Genomic DNA, 16,606 nt, shown 5'->3' with positions numbered 1-16,606 from the left:
GATCAGTGTTTACTGTAAGGTTGTTAGGCTGGATGTAGTCCTGTTGAATTAGAATTAGATTTTAATAATTTATAAAGCAGGTTAGGGAAACTGTTACTAAATTTACAGCAGAGAAGTGTCAGTAAAGCTTCTTGCTGACACAATGATCCTGCAGTTTAAGTGATCTACTTTAGTCCCTGTCCATTTTTTTTTTTTTTTTTGTAATTTAATTTTGGGAGAGTGTGCAAACATTTCTGCAGAGACGGTTACACTTTAATGATGCACGTGATGAGGAGGTGAATCTTTTTGATGAGATGAAGTAGGGCCAACCATTTCAGGTTTTAAGACTGTATTTTTGCTGATATTTCCAGAATTTGGTTTATGTAACAGGTAACTTTGTATGTTTTTTGGCGGACTGTTGAAATCTTAAAAGTGCGTTGCTAAAGTACAGGCCATTCTATTTCAGTTTATCTGACTTTTTTATTTATTAATTTTGGCTGGGGCCTGAATGCCCTGGTGATGGTGGCATATTTTTTTTTCCCCTCCTGATGATAAACAAGACCACTTTAAGGTACAGGTTCATGTTGCTGATGGTATATTATATTTAGAAAGCATAAGTTTGTAGTGAAAGAATACCTCAGGAGAAATCAAAAAAATGGAATAAGGTTTTTTCATTATTGTAATGTTAGCTGCACGGTTCAGCTTCTAGGTGCTGCACATGCTTCCTCGAAGAAGCTATGGAGTTTATACTTCCATTTTTGATAGATTTAGTGCATGTATATGTAATTTTGCATTAACTAGTTCCTGTCTTTCAGAACTTGTTTACACTGTTGCAATAAGTCATACTTTCTAAAGCTCTTCTTATAAATGACAAACCCAGATAATATCTGTTTTAATGGATTTAATAATTTATGAAGCATGTGAGTAACCAAATATTTTAATAAAATAAGTACTCGAAAGTGTTCTCTATAGTGTGGAATCAACTTCTTTTAGCATACAAGTCACTTTAGTAATTGAAGTCAACAGACATTGAGGATGAGTAATGCTTTCCAAGGACATGTTCTAAGACCCTGATCCTGCAAATGCTTATGCTGATGCTTAACTTTGCATGAGTGTGCAGCCTTACTGAAATCAACAGAGCTGTTCTTGTTAATGATCGTGTTACTAATGCAGATAGTTCTGTTGGTTTCAGTAGAGGTGCACATGCTGGTGAAGTTCACTGTACGCAAAGCTGCTTGAAATATGTAGGCCTAAATTCCTCCTATCTCATTTCCCTTAAGTATTACTCATGTGTTTCACCAAGATGTGATGGGCCTTTTTAACAGACAGCACAAGACTGGTAAATACAATAGCTGGATGGATTAATTCACTGTTTAAATATTTCCTTTTGGTATTTCTGAGTAGTATGGGATCAGCTACAGGAGTACTACCAAGGCAAGTTTTATAGGAAGAAGCAATGCTTATTTCTTAGACCAGCTGATAGAGTTGGGAAACAAACAAACTTTTGCTTGCAGAAGCCTTTTTTGGCGCTCTGCCTCTCCCTGCAAACCTTCTCTGGCTTATGCCATTAGAACAGTTATGCCTACAACACTGCTATTCTTACAGAATGTGGAATAACTTTGTGTAAAGAGACTTGCAAGAAAATAACTGAGTATTTCTAAAATGGGGAATAAAGAAGTAAAGTATAAAATTTGTCAGTGAAATTGTGAAGCACAGCAGTACTTTGTGCTATACTTTCTTAAATTTCTGTAAAAACTTGTATGTAGGTGCGGCAAATAAACCAAATTTTTTTTCTGTGGTATTTTTTTTGTCCTATGCATATTGATGACTTTAATGCCAAAAAAACATTTGTACCTTTTTGTGTACCCATTCTTTAGCATACGTGATCCCTTACAGAGTGAGTTGAAATTACTTTGTCCTAAAGAATATATAGTTTAAGGCTACAATCCTATGTCCAGTCTACAGCTGTATGAAGTGCTGTTGACATCATGATGTCAACATTAGACCAGAATTTTTCCTGTTTCAGGATTTTTGGCAAATGGGAGACACAGATAAAAAAGTGAGTGAGAAGAGTTATTACACTGTTCCATTAAGTTTATTCCATAGAATTTGTACATATGTTGGTGGGTTAGCTCTTTTAACAGTCTGTCTGGGTGAGCTGTCAGCAGGAGAGTGGAGCAGAAAGAAGATGATTTTTGGAAAATTTAGATTAATCCTTATCCATTTCATCCATTTGGAATATGTTCGTAACATTTGTTTTCCTTCAGTAGGGATATGTCCTCAGCACCAACTACTCCTCCATCAGTGGATAAAGTAGACGGATTTTCTCGGAAGTCCGTCAGAAAAGCCAGACAGAAGAGGTCACAAAGCTCCTCCCAGTTTAGGTCTCAGGGCAAGCCTATCGAGTTAACTCCCCTGCCTCTGCTAAAAGGTAAGATCAAGAATTATTTTTCATAAATAAAACAATTTTACTCTCAGTCAACTTCTAAACTTCAAGTATTCTGTTGCCAGAAATTGCAGGGAAATTTTGCCAGCAATGAGAAATGTTTCATGCCAGAAATGTATGTATTTAAGCTCTACAAAATATTTTATCTGTGACTTGAGGGTGTGGTAATTGTTTGCAATACTTTTGAAAGTTTTAAATGCTAATGTCAACCCCTACCATGACTTGAATTTTCGAGTCACTCGGGCTATGTGTGAGTATTTTAGTTTGTGAACCCTCAACAGTTGGTGTAAATGAACAGTAATCTTGGTAAGGATAAGTTGACTTGTGAGCAGAGAGAAGCTGGTTTTTAGTATCTTTCCTTGATGTGTGGGTCTGCAACCTGTGACAGTGGTGCCAAATGCAGCCCAGAGACATATTTTGAATGCTGTACAGCAAGGTGTTAGTAGGGAGATGGGACCCCCTCTCATACCATTTGTGAATGTATAACTCCAAGCTCCTGGCTTCTGCTGGGTTTTGAAATGGAAAGGTCCCATGAGCTGCAGCCTCTTCAGAGGGAAGGTGCTGCCAATCAGGTTGTAGGCCAGACAGTACTGTTTTGAGAGCCTGTGTATCCCAGCTCCGGTTGAGTTTCTGCTGGCAGATTTAACCTCTAATTTGGGAAAGAAAATCATGATCCTGCATACTACTCTTGAAAGGATGCCAATATCTCTGTAATATCTTGAATGCTTCCCCTGAATCCCAGTTGTCACTGAATTTCAGTACAAATCCAGAGACTAAAAGCACCTCTCAGAATGATGTCTCTGTGGTGAGGAAGGTGGAATCGGCTTTCAGAAGCGTTTCTTTTACACTGAATTCTCAAATGCTTTATTTAGTTTTGTGGATTTTTTTCATTGCTGTTCTTCTTTTCTGCTGTAAGTAGTGAAAACAAGCGTAGTTGGTGCTGATAATTCTGGAAAATACCCAGATTAATAGGTTTAATATTGTGTCTGTCCCATTTTTGCTTTGTGGGCAAGTATATTTCCCCCATTCCCTCCTCAGCCTCTTTGACAAATTTGTTAATTGGAGTATTGAAATATGCAATAAATGTGCAATTGCACTTTGGTTTAGTTCTTAATCCCACTTCATAAGAAGAGAGAGTTGCAAAAAAAACCCAAACAACCCAAACCAACCCCTATAAAAAACTCACACCTTAATGTGTGTCTTTTAATTTAATTAAAAGTGACATTCTAGGATTAGTTCTAGTGCAGTTGTCGTTAAAATATTTGGGGCGTCTTTCTCTGGGATACCTGTAAGAATGCACAAATAGCCATACTGAGTCAAAAGAAAGATCCGTCTAGCCCCACTGCATTGTGCCTGACACTGACTGACTTGGAAGCATAGAGGAGAGTAGAAGAGTGGGAGGCCTGGAGTGATGCTGTACCAGAATGCTCTCTCCCTTCAGCATTGCTCAGTTTAGGGTCTGTTGGTGCCAGTGGATTTGACTTTGTAGTCTGCAATGAGTATTATTTTATGAATTTTTCTCATTGTTTTGTGACAGTATGATAAAGAAGCAAAATGCTCCTTTAAAATAATTTTAAAGCTCAGTTTTATACTTTTGCAGGTCATTTCCTGTGAAAATACTAGTTGCTACACTTCAGAGGGTGAATGGAGTTTATCCTTTGGCTTGAATGGCTAGATTACTTAAAGACATTGAGATTTGATTTGTATAAAAGAAGAAATTGATGTTACAATTACTTCATTCTATCCTGTAGTCCCATTCAGGGAATAAACTACGCATGTGCACAAGCATAAGAAAAATGTTGCCTTTATCTGAGGACCTGGTCTTGCAGAAACATAGGCATATGCAGGTGCTTCATTTGACTACTATAGCTAGTCCCGTGGATTGAGATATAATAAGATAAAAGAAACAGATGGGGAGCAGAGAGTGTTGGTGAGACGTTTATGATTAGTGTCATAATGAGTTACAGTGGTCCAGCTTCAAATTAAGAATCTGATCCTGTGAGTTAGTTTTCCCTCTTTGACTTAATGCGGATTCCCAGAGGCACAGGGATCTACCTGTGCAGATTAATTTGCAGGATTTGAGCCTAACAATCTATCTGAAACAGCAGTGGTGTTCATCCCTGCTGGTGGGACACTGACAGTTAAAAATCATGCTACTCGTTGGAAATACTCTTGCCCTACATTAGTATTTGTAACATTCAGGATTATTAAACCTGAAAGAACTGAGGAAAAATTTCTCCTGCATCTTTCATACTTTTATTGGCCAATTGCCTAAAAGTCCTAGTTTTTTAAACTCTTAAGTTTACGCTTATCTCCAAACAAGTGACTAGTACTGTTACTTCAGTCCAATAACCACATGATTTCCAATTTTATCTTTATTGTTTGGGTCTTTCAAACCAGAACAGACATTTCAGCAAAATAGCTTTTAAAAATCTCGGAAAAATGAAATCTGTTTGGAGATCTACAGTTGCTAAGTTTATTTAAACTTCTTGTTTTGGGTAAATTTCAAGTTTAATTAAACCTCTTCAGAAATATTTCAGTACAGGAAATTTTTAGAGGACAGACCTCGAATTCAACCTTAGATGTATTTCATATTCGTGATGGAGGGGCTTTACTGACAAAAGCATACATGCTATGCTCCCTTCTCTTTTTTTTTTTTTTAATGACTATATTGCATATTGTCATTTGCAGGCTGCCTTGTCTCAACAGCACTTTTATGGACTTCAGTATCTTCTTTGATTACAAGAATCATGTATGCAGAAAACTAGATAAATGCTTAGTCCATTCCTTGCAAGTTTTTATACTCTGCCTGTCACCATAATGATTTGAGCACCTTCCAGTAGTGTATTAAGTGACGTGACTACACATCTGTCACATCTTATCTGCTCTCATTCCTTTCCCTAGGGGCAGAGTCATATATAGTGAAATAGCTTGTTTTGGTAGTGTTTTAATGCAGTCTGTTGCTTTCTGTGAACATACATGCCTGTGTTGCAAAAACAGATAGATACGTCATTGTTGTTGTTGTTCATTTGGTAATAAAAATGTTGCAGGAAAGAAAAATGGAAGAGACAGTATGTTTTGATGCTATGTACAAGTTTGAAGGGTAAGCAGCAATTTAGGAAATGTACTAAGAAGAACTAGAATTTTCAGTATTGCTTATTTCAGAAAAAATGTATAGAGAAATTAAGTTGTTACTGTGGGGTTTTTTGGTTGTGTGTGGGTTTTTTGTTGGCTTTTTTGGTGTGGTTTTTTTTTTTAAATTAACAGAAGTGTGGAATTGTATCTTTTTGTAAACAAACATTTGATGTATTTAGAAAATAAGATACGCCTTCTAACGCTCTGTTGGTCTGAGTTTAGGCTTTCAAAAGCCACAAGCCAAAAAGGTGCTCTGTTTGCCTACAGTAAAGACTTAACTTTTCTGAAAATGTAGTTATGTTTTTATTACATTGTGACTAAATCTAATTTGGAGTTATCTTTTTTAATGTGACTGATGGCCAATATAGCACTTTAAAATCAGCCTTTACTCCTTTGTTTTAAGCATAGAGGAATGGGACGAGAAGTGCATATGGGAGTTGTGATAAAAATGTCCTGCATTTTCAATATGTGTACTCTTATATATGTTTCAGTCTCACATGCTTTTTTACATGTTTGCATGCTCTTGCCTGGTGTATCACTGCATTATGGCTTTTGATTTTGGCTTTACTTTTGAAGAGGTTATTGGTATCATCAAGGCTGGCAGTCCTCTAGGTGACTGGTTTGTGGCAGAGCAGTCCTGGTGAAGGGCCCTTTTCTGGGAATGAGTACTTCTGCCTCTGTGCCTTAGTCAAACCCAGCCCAAGTTTGTTAACCGAGTTTGTGGCACGCCTCAAATGATGCTTGTTCTGTAGAGGAAGCTAGTGTTCTTTGTGCATTGGATAGGTGTATTATTTATTGGAGGGTTATTTTACTTTCATTTTGTATAGATACTCTTTTTACTTTGAAGTCTCTAGAGGCAGATTGCTAGGAGTGCAATGTTAGAAAGCAGATGGCTGGAAAAAAGTGAATTGTAGTACTGGACACCTGAAAACAGAGCAATTTCAGTATTACCTGTAAAAGGGGAAGGGGGAGTTCATTTCATGTTTCTGCCAGTATCTGTCATGGTAGGGGAGTGTCCAGAGGATGAAGACATACATATAGATGACTAAAAAGATCATATGCCTTGTGAATACGTTTAGCATCTTGAGAAATCAGACAGAAAACTTGCATGTAATTATCAGTATTCTTCCCATCCCCCTTGCCCTCATTAAAAATACATATGTTAGGTAAAGCAAACCATCCAAAAGTAAGACACTTAAATTTTAAATCAGTGTATCTCATTTTTGGAATTTCAAGGTGTGTCTATTTTTTCCTATCGTCCTACTGCATTTTCCAATGATTGATATAATTAGTGTAGTTTACTTTCAGGTTTTCTAAAACTATTGTATATTTTTGTTGAAAACATCTGAAGGTATGGTTTTTATTTTTAGATTATTTTTCTTCCTTAAAATAGGCACTTGGAACAGAATTTCCCTGTCAACAATACCAATTGCTTTGCTACCTCAATATTATGAAATTTATTAAGCTTCTAATACATTTATCAGATAGTTTCCATGGCATTGAAGAATTGCTGTAGTGGCAACAAAAGAGCATTGCATAGTCAAAAAGGGAAAATCTCCTCTCACTTGCTGTTTGCTTTTGATCATTATATTATTTCCCTATAGTTGAGATTTTATTATAAGCTTTTCTTATTAATCCTATCTATAGGTCAAATGCTGAAGTTCCTAAATAGTAAAAAATCCTACCAACTCCAAAAGACTCTTGACCAAGTCAGAACTGCAAGATGTGCCCTTTCTTTTTCAAATACAGTTACTTTTGATTTTTTTAAAATTGCCTTTATCCTAAAAAATTCTAGCGTTTTCAGACTTACGGATACCGCCTTCAGAACTGTACATATGGGAAATAGTTATGACTTGAGTTGTAGAAGAAGGAAGATAGAGCTTCTATTTTCTGTTGACTTCTGTGGGGGTTGGCTGCCTGTCTTTTCTGTGCTACTCTCCATTTCTGAAATTTGGAATACTTTACAGATATCAATAAACTGTTAATAATATACCCAAGCTAAATACTTTCTCCTAATTTATAAACAGGAATTTAGGGTCATAGTGGTTATGACTTTTCAAAATAAAATTTTTCTTTGTTTCCATAATTGGAAATAGATCCCAGGAGTCCTAATTCATTGTGTGGAAGAAAGGCTGAAATTTGGTTTGTGCTGTACATAATGGTGAATAAAGCGTCAATCCTGGAACTAGTTTTAGGAATTTTGTGCCCATTCTGGTTGAAAGAAATCTGGACATAATGGGCCATCTCTGTATAAGATTTGGGAATAGGGCCACAATCCCAAAAGGAATGATTTTTTCTTAAGGTGTATGAGGTTCTTGTTATACGTAATTAATTTCTTCACTTTCTCTTGTGCTCTTGGCAGTTGTTCTTTGCATATATACTTAACTTTGTTTTCAATTTTTTCAACATCTGTTGGTTGTAGAGTAGTTCTTTCCAATAATTTTAAGGGTTTCTGCTTGTTTCTAAAAAGTATTTGTTTGATGGTGTTTAGAAAGGGCCATATGCTAATTACATTCTGTCTTTTTGAATTTTTCTCCTCTTGTTACTGTCTCCCACATTCGGAATGTAGTTTTGTAGAGCTACGTTTGTGGAGAATGGGCATGTGCAGAAATGCTGACTTGAAGTTAAGATCATAGTAAAAGAATACCTCCTTACCTTGACAGTGTATTAGTGAAGCTGCAGTTGGTGAGAAATTCTGTCAGCTTAGCCCTGATCTTCTGATGTTTCCATTCAGTTGTCTGTCTGTATTTTTAAGTCTCTTTAGGTCTGGCAATTTTCCTATAGCTCTGGTGGTAGGGGGGGGCTTTTTTGTTTGTTGGGGGAGTTTTGTTTTGTTTTGCTTTTTAACCTGAAGCCTTCAGTGTAATTGTTTTACTTGTGGAATTTCTCAGTCTACCTTCTGGAAGTGTTAAGTGATGATCATTCCCACCTACCTCTTCCTTTTCTTTTTTCTTTTCCTTTTTCTTTTTTTTTTTAAATGTGAAGTAACTTGTAATCACTATGTAAAGTGTATTTCTGTACTTTTCACAAGATTGAGTCTAAAATCTTGATAATTTTCTGCAGGAACGTTTAGACTTTACCATCATCAGAAACTTTCCCAGTATTATTTATTTCTCTAATAATATTACAATTTACTTTTCTGTGTCCAAGTGTAACCCTATGGATCTGTAATAGAACCTCCTGTTTCTGTGATGACTAACTCCTTTATATTCCTTTCCCAAAGTACCTTTGACAAACATAAGTTCTGGTTTAGCCATGCAATTATTTCTATATAGTCTACATGATTGTTGAAGTATAGTGCTGCCTTTATAATTGATTACGGTATGGAGATTTACTGTTGTGAAAGGTACATTTTCCGTATCTCTGAATTATGTATGTATTTATAAAATATGTGTTTGTGTATATTAAATACATCTCTCTATATAAATAAGTTATATATATTTAATGTCATAGGTAAAGTTTAGGTTTTGAGCTTACTTAATTTTCGGTGCTGTTTTTAATACTTACAATGGGATACTACCTCTATTCATCGGCAAAGTTTTATAGTAAGGAAGCAATCCCTTCACATTCATCCGTTGTAAGCTACTGCCTCCCTGAGAAAAGAGCGCTTTCATTTATGCTTTCTGGGGAGTGGGAGGAGGACAGAAAACTATTTTTAGATTCAGGGTAACTTCCTTTTACCTACAGCTTTTTTTATTCAAGTTATTACTGTTTCTTTGGCTCAATCAGGCCAAAATCCTTAGAAGTAACAGATGAGAGGACTCACTGATTTCAGCGTTTTGGTAGGGCTGGATGTTTATGGATTAGTGGTGGGACGATGCAATCTTGGTAACTGTCTAATTCACAAATACCAGCAAATGGGCACACATTACTTCATAAAAGGTTAAGGAAAACCTGTTAGAAAAATACTGAGTTTTCTTTCAGAAGGATATGGCAGGGCTTATCTTAGTTTGAAACCTTGCTGGTTTTAAGTGTCAGTCTTCATTGCAGGTGCAGTTACAGGAGGATTTTTTTCTGGTGGCAGAACTTCTTCGAGAAGTTCCCAAGCATACACCACAGTGCACTGCCTCTCATCTGCGCTGAGACAAGTGTCTGTGGGGCCACAATGTAAACCAGATTGTTAAGAACATTTTGCGTGCTCCTCATTTTAGTGATGTGCTTGATCCTGTGTCCTCTCAAACAGTTAGTTCAGTAGGGTTGGTAGCTTCTCTGTATGTGGTTTTCTGCTTAAAAAAAAAAAAAAAGTAAAAAAAAATTGCTGCAGCTACAGTGTGAGGATCTTTATCAGGCATTTTCAAAAGATAAGGCAACTGTGCAAAGAACAGTGTAAAATATTGTGTACCCTTAGTTGTTGCACTTGATTGAAAAAATTGTCTGTTTTGAACAAAGTCTTGAGGTCAAGCTGCAGGGGAATCAGTTTTAATCAGGAGTAATAATGATTTACAGTAATGAAGGTTTTTCAGCAGTAGGTTTTTCTACTTGATAGTGAATTGTGCATAATTTTGAAAATGTATATATTCTTAGATTTGTTTAATGTAACAATATATTTTTTCAATCTTCTGTAGGGAGTTTATTTTTCAAGTCCCAGTGTGTCCGATATAAACTTGGGTATATTAAGTTGTATTGCTTGAAAACAAAGTATGTAATATAATACTTTTATTTAAAACACTTTAACATTTTATGATGTTTTTATAAATACATTTTTATAAACAAGGATCGTTATTTTGCATTTATGTCCTTTATTAATTTTTACCATTATTTTTTCATTTCTCGATCTGTATAACAGATTCGTAACTGTGGTATTTTCTTTGTGTATAAAGTGCATGGTCCTTCTAGCATCTACAAGAGTGGGGCAGAGAAGGAACATGATATAATAGAGTTGATATACCTGATTATGTGGGCAGAAGGTGAGAAAGTGAAAGGGATCCTTTCTGGGTAGCTTCTTAAAAGAAAAAGTAGAATAGCAGGTTGCTGTAAAGTCTGTTGAACGTCACTGGACATATTGCTAGCTCTTCTGTAACAGTAGCTTCTTGTGTTCCCTGATCTGAAGAGCTTGTCCTAATAACTTAATGTTGGACTTCAGAACTGACCAAGTTGTAAGAGAGGTGGGGGCAAGCAGTTTGTTATTCTAATTATAAAAGTTTCTGCATAATTAGGGGTTTTTAAAAGATTTTTATGAAATTGAAAAGATGTATCTGCTGCAAAACAGGAGTTGCAGGCTTAGCCTTCCTTACTTGATGGGTATTTTGCAGAAGCTAAAGTCAGTCATCAGTGGTATCTCAGGGATGATGAATAAATGCAGATAATTGTGTGTACCTACTGGTAAAAATATTAATTTTGGGACTTGACCCCCCCCCAGTTGGAGATAACGGTTAAATACTCAGATACAGTAATTTTTATTCAGAAAAATCGGATACCTTTATGAAGAATAAGGTTAAGCTGAAATTATATATTTTCTGGAGTAGTCCTTTACTGTCAGATTTTGATCAAAACAATGAAATAAATGTAACTTGCATAGTTATCCATTTCATGCTTTTCGTTGTGAATAGTGGCTACATATAAATGTAGTCTGTATAATAGGAGGGAAGTGTTTCTTCAGGTGTTATCATAAGGTTAAGAAGATCTGTCATTAGAATTGTTACTTTTAATGGGTTTCAAACTCTTTTTGAGGATCATCATAAAAAATGTTTGGTGTCATTAAGAAGAAATAACTGTGGTTTGTGTTGGATGTAGTCTGTAGTTTTCTGTGGGATTCCTGGAAGATTTTCAGGAAGTTTTAGGGATACATTGTGTGAAATTCTTTGACCATGCTTGTGATATCTGCCTGATCTGAGCTGACCTTTTCTTGTTTGGGATTTTTGTGTCTTTTTGCAGTATCATGAGTTTAATATTATCATGACTTCCGTGGCCTCTTTTTTTTGTGTGTGCTTGTACCAAACTTGGATTTTCAAGTTTTAAAATGCAGGTGGCAGTAAATTTGTTTGTTGCTTTCAAGGTTTTGAATATATAGTCATATGGATTACATTGTAAAGGAAGACTACTGCAAGTTAAATTTCTCATATTACAAATTGATACTGGGGATCATCAGAAACTGAGGAAAGGTTGATTCCAGATTTTAGAGGAATTAAGTATTCTTATTTGTCTTTTGTTATCCAGTAGGATGTAATGTGAATGCATAAACTTTCATTAGTTTTCTTTGCAAGCTTAGCTCACATGCTCTCTATTTTCACATTCCAACAGCAGGGCATAGATGTTATATGCAGTCTCTATAAATAAGAAAGTCTATCTAGTAAGTGTTTTCTGACTTTACACAAAGTTAACTGTTCGAAACTGTTTATAGAGAATATGTTGTCCCATCTATGTGGAAACAAAGGTGCAAAAGATGGTGATCACAGCTGAGACAGTACTTGAATCACTGTAGGGAATGTAACTTATTTGTTGAATATTGTCAGTGTTACCAAGGGAGAGTAAATTTGGCAGCTTATTATCTTTGGTGTTTTCAAATAACATTTTTGGGATAGCTTTTGGAAGAAGTTGAGGTGGTACTCTGTTACTAGTCATCTTGGTTCTCCTTCAATTTCCATTTATTCCACTCAGCCCATACTTCTCCTTTCTTCCTCTTCGCTTGTTCTTTATCACTGTCTTCCTTAGTCCCACTTTCTACTTCTTCCTATAACCACTGACAGATACAATTCACTTATTTTTCCACAAGAGGGTGATAAAACTCACTCAGACGTGTGAAAACAAGCACACCAGGTGGAGTGGATTGCAGAGGTTGTTGAAAATCTCAATATAGTAAAATCAGCTATATTTATAAAGAAAAAAAAGTAGTCTGTTCATCTTCTTAAGCTCCATCAGTGTGTTACAGTGGTTGGTTGTTTGCAGTTCTGGAGACAAGACTAGACCTGTCAGGATGGAGATCCACCCTGTGAAGAGCATGCCAGCTCCATCCTGCCTCTGTTGCAGTAATCAGACCTTACTGCAAGACAGTCTTCTCTTTGTGTTATTCATGCAAAAATTTCCCTTGTCCTTTCTCCTCCATGCACTGTCTTGATTTTTTTTCTTTTTTTTTTTTTCCCCCTCCTGCTTATTATTAGAAGAAATGGAAACTCCTTCCCCACCAATGCTAAGAAACTGCAGTGGTTGAAATTTCTGCTCATCTTTAAAAAGTGCAAAAAGGGTGAAAATGCAAGGCAAAGAGAGAGAGAAAATAGCCACCACTGTGATTTGCCTCTAATAGCAGATCTCAGTAGAAATCTTTATCTGCTTTTGGCAAAACCTAGACCTTAACAGGTATTTTATTGAAGATTAAGAGCCATTCTAGTTTCTGTTTTTAGGACTAGAAAGGATAATGGAGAGAAGTGGTTATTAGTACTTCTGAGAAGAGTAGCTCCAGAATTGTCTGTCTTAAGTGATGGAGATGGTGGCTACAGTTCTGGCATCTGGCTTTCGCTCTTGGAAAAGCAGTGGAATTGTCTCAGCGTATGTTGGAGGTCAAAGGTGTGGGAGCAGACCTACTAGGTATTTGAGGCAGGGTTGGGATGCAGGGCTTTTTAGATGTACTTCGAGGAAGAGACAGCATATCAAGGTGGTTGTTTGTCTGTATTGTGGATGCCATAATCTCAAAAAAAGTGTCTGTTGCTGTAAACAGCTTTAGAATATCATCTGAACTACCAGGTTAAATCTCGTTAGCCACAAGTAAAAAGAACTGCAACGAGTCCCTTAATGTTAGAGAAATGAGCAAATGGGATCTGTATTGTGGGTTAGGCATAAGCTGGGTAGTGAAAAGGCTCCTGGAAAAATTATAAGACACTTCATTATGATGAGTCAAAAGGAGTCCTGGCAAGGAAGGAGAAAGGAACAAAATGCTTGAGGTTATGTTTACCCTATCTTCCTGTTAACTCTGAAATTTCAGGTCATGCAGTGAAATTTCTCACTCTTCCTTAATTTCTGGAAGTACAAACATATACCCCAACTAATAAATAAAAAAGATGCAGTCTTTTAAGAAAAAGACAACCACAGAGTCAGTGATCTCGTCAGAATCTCTCAATATTTTGTCTCCTTCTAATAGTAGGAAATTGCAAAGGCAGGAGAAATGTGTTGGATTTCCCAGGGCCAGTCTGTTCCTCTTCAGTGTCCTGTTCCTAAACTACCACATCCGTAATGTGTACAGTCAAGTTCAAGAAACAATGTTTGGAGCCCCTTGCTTCATGGGCAAGAAGGGCCAAGTTCAAGGTTTGCTTCAGGGATCTCTAAATCTCAAGTGGCACAGATTCTTCCAACTAACACACTTGAGGGAACATCCACACACCAAAGCAGCCCTTCTACAGAAGAAAAAATAACCCCCACGAAACCCGAATCATTCTTAGAATTTCTTTATATGCTTCTGAGCTGGTTCTGAGAAAGCGTAAGGGAATTGAAGAGATTCTAATTTATATTAGCAATGTAAAAGTATTTTTCTTAAATTTTCAGGGTATTCTCCTAATGGAAGAATACCGTAATATCTAGAAACAGAAGTGGCTAGAAGCAGGTTTTGAAGTATCTCTAAGCAAGTTTCTTTTATTTCCTGCTCGGCAAGGAACAGTCATTCCTGTTGCAGAAACTTTCTTAATCAAGGATTTTGCAGAGTGGAGGGTTGACATGCCCTTCAGAATAGATTTTGAGATGACCTCGGTTGACCTGAGTGCATTGTTGGTCTCCCCTTGTTTTGCACAGTTGATCCTAGCATGAACAGGCATTACACTACAGCAAAAATTCATTTGAGAGCGAACATCTTCAAAGTTATTTCACTTGTGATGAAATGTGCCAAAACTTCATGGTCAATAAAAAGCAAATGGTTTGGAAATGAACATATTTTCATGTTTATTTGTTTTTGGATAAGTATTACACTTCTGAACTAAAAAACTGCGGTATTTCAAATCTAAAGGAAAAGTTCTACAACAAACACATAATATACAATAATAAAGCACAGACTTTTTTTCATTACAGTTCATCTTTTTAGATAAAACATTCAGTACTTGATAATATTTTTGCCCATGTAGTTTGAAATGTCTCAAGCAACAGGACCTGTCTCACGTCCACAGCTGCGGCAAAGATACTTGAATAGAGTGCCCAACTGCATGTGCTTCGTTTCGGGAGAGGAGTCAAGTGGGTGAAAAGGAAGGAATTCAGCCTTCCCCCCCATTCCCAGATTCAGTGGCTAGAGAGATGGTACTTCCCCCTCTTTTGAGCTCATGCCACATTTAGGTTAATGTTGTTTTTCTGCATTGTTTTTTCCCAGTTTTTTTTGTCCATACTGAATATCTATATTTGGGATTGTTTTTCCCAGATGTATTAGGTGGTGTTTTTCCAAACTGAATTTTGCTTTTTTTTCCCCTGGCCGTGTAAGGAATTTGTTTAGGTTCCTCAATATTATTTCTGACTTTACTGCTACTCAAAGTTCTCTTTTTAATATCCTCAGAAGATGTTATCTGTATGCTATTTTAATCATATAGATCATTACGGAAGTTATTAGTGTCTGGACTAAATTGATTCTTATATCTCACTGGCGTTTCTTTCCAGTTGGATACTTTGAGATTTTTATCCTTTTATTTCTAGACTCTTCGGCAGTACTGCGTTTCCAGCCTCTCCTATCCAAAAAAAGTGGAATCAGTTTTAAATGTAGGACTTTCGGGGAAAACAGATGTATGTTTCATGCTGGAATAGAGTAAACTTTGTAAATCCAATCACAATCAAAATTGAAGCTGTATTAGAATCGTTGCATCTGTATCTTCACATTGATTTCAATAGGTTGTCTTTGTACTTTAATTTGTACAGTAGTAGTTCTTAAATGATAAATTATTAAGTAAATATTTTCCTAGTGGAATGTGCTTTCTATTTTTGTATATCATCTCGAGAACAGAATGTGATTCCTTTCTGTAGGGTCAGCTGTTTGAAATACTTGCCTGTGTTTGTTCTAACTGCATAATCTATAATCCTCAGTATGTCTTTAATCCACTTTATCTCCTACAGAACTACATCTTTGGAATAGGGAAGAATATAGTGTGATAGTTAGAATCTAAGGGTATAAAGTTTGAGAAGATTAAATCCATTTCTGAGGTAAGGGTTGATAGATTTTTGGCAAATAACAGAAGAAATGACTAGTTAAGAAAAAGAAATATTACTCATTTTCATTCCTATAGAATGAACAAATAATAAGTAACTAAGAAGTTTTACAGTATTTCATATCTGAAAATATGACAAAATTAAAGATGGAATTTACCACCTGGCTAATCTTGAACATCTCCTACAGTATTAAGGGAAATGAATTGATTTATTTTCTTTTGAACGTTTATGATTATTGTGTGAAGTCGAATTGAACTTAAAAATGTTTACCTTTGTATGCATGACTAAGGTAGAAACCAGAGTGCATGTTTCATAGCACTGACTTGAGATTGAGTGGGTGCATCAACCTGAAACAAATTTAGCCATGGGTTCAAGGTGGGGGGTGTGTGTGCGTGCACACGCGTGTTTAGAAACCTGTTCTTGGAAGAATGAGTGTGTCCTGGTATTGGTTAGTAGTGGTTTTGACAATTTGGTGTGCTGGTTCTGTTAAGGATTGGACAAAGAGCTTCTGTTGCGATTGCTGCATTAGAATAATGGAGGAGAAAAACTTTTGAAAACAATTGCCTGTATCCTACATCTATTAATAGGCAAAATGTGACCCTTTAACAAAATTGTTGGTGCTGTTCGGGATTGTCTATTTGGATGGACTTGATAAACTATGCATTTTTCAAGTAGGAGAATAGGGAAGACCAGTCATCAACAATAAGCTATCAAAATTTCAGAAGATTTGTTTTTTTAATTAACCTCAAAAAAACTTCATTTAAACTCCCTATTTTTGTGTGTAAATTTCAGGTAGAGTATTTTATTAGGTGAGTATTAAAGTGTTAAATGCAAATACAAAGTGTTAGATGCAAAACCAAAAGTTGTCAAAGATTAGGTTTCTGTGTCTGTCTAATACTAAGGTATTAGGTACCATTTGTCAGGGGGTAGATTTCCCATTTC

General features: G+C 36.1%; 1 protein-coding gene across 2 annotated transcripts in view; it reads left to right on the top strand.

The window, feature by feature from the left end:
• The first annotated feature begins 2,250 nt into the window (after positions 1–2,250).
• PPP2R5E (protein phosphatase 2, regulatory subunit B', epsilon isoform) overlaps positions 2,251–16,606 on the top strand; it is a 72,086-nt gene continuing 57,730 nt past the window's right edge. For both annotated transcript variants that reach the window (XM_009701240.1, XM_009701239.1), the window contains exon 1: positions 2,251–2,410. In XM_009701240.1, coding sequence (XP_009699542.1) covers positions 2,254–2,410 — 157 coding nt within the window. In that variant the 5' untranslated portion in view covers positions 2,251–2,253. The remainder of the gene's footprint in view (positions 2,411–16,606) is intronic.

This window comes from Cariama cristata, unplaced genomic scaffold, assembly GCF_000690535.1.
Source record: "Cariama cristata isolate BGI_N322 unplaced genomic scaffold, ASM69053v1 scaffold15335, whole genome shotgun sequence".
Taxonomy (NCBI): Eukaryota; Metazoa; Chordata; class Aves; order Cariamiformes; family Cariamidae; genus Cariama; species Cariama cristata.
The sequence above is the reverse complement of the archived record's forward strand: the minus strand, read 5'-3'. Positions and strand labels throughout refer to the sequence as shown.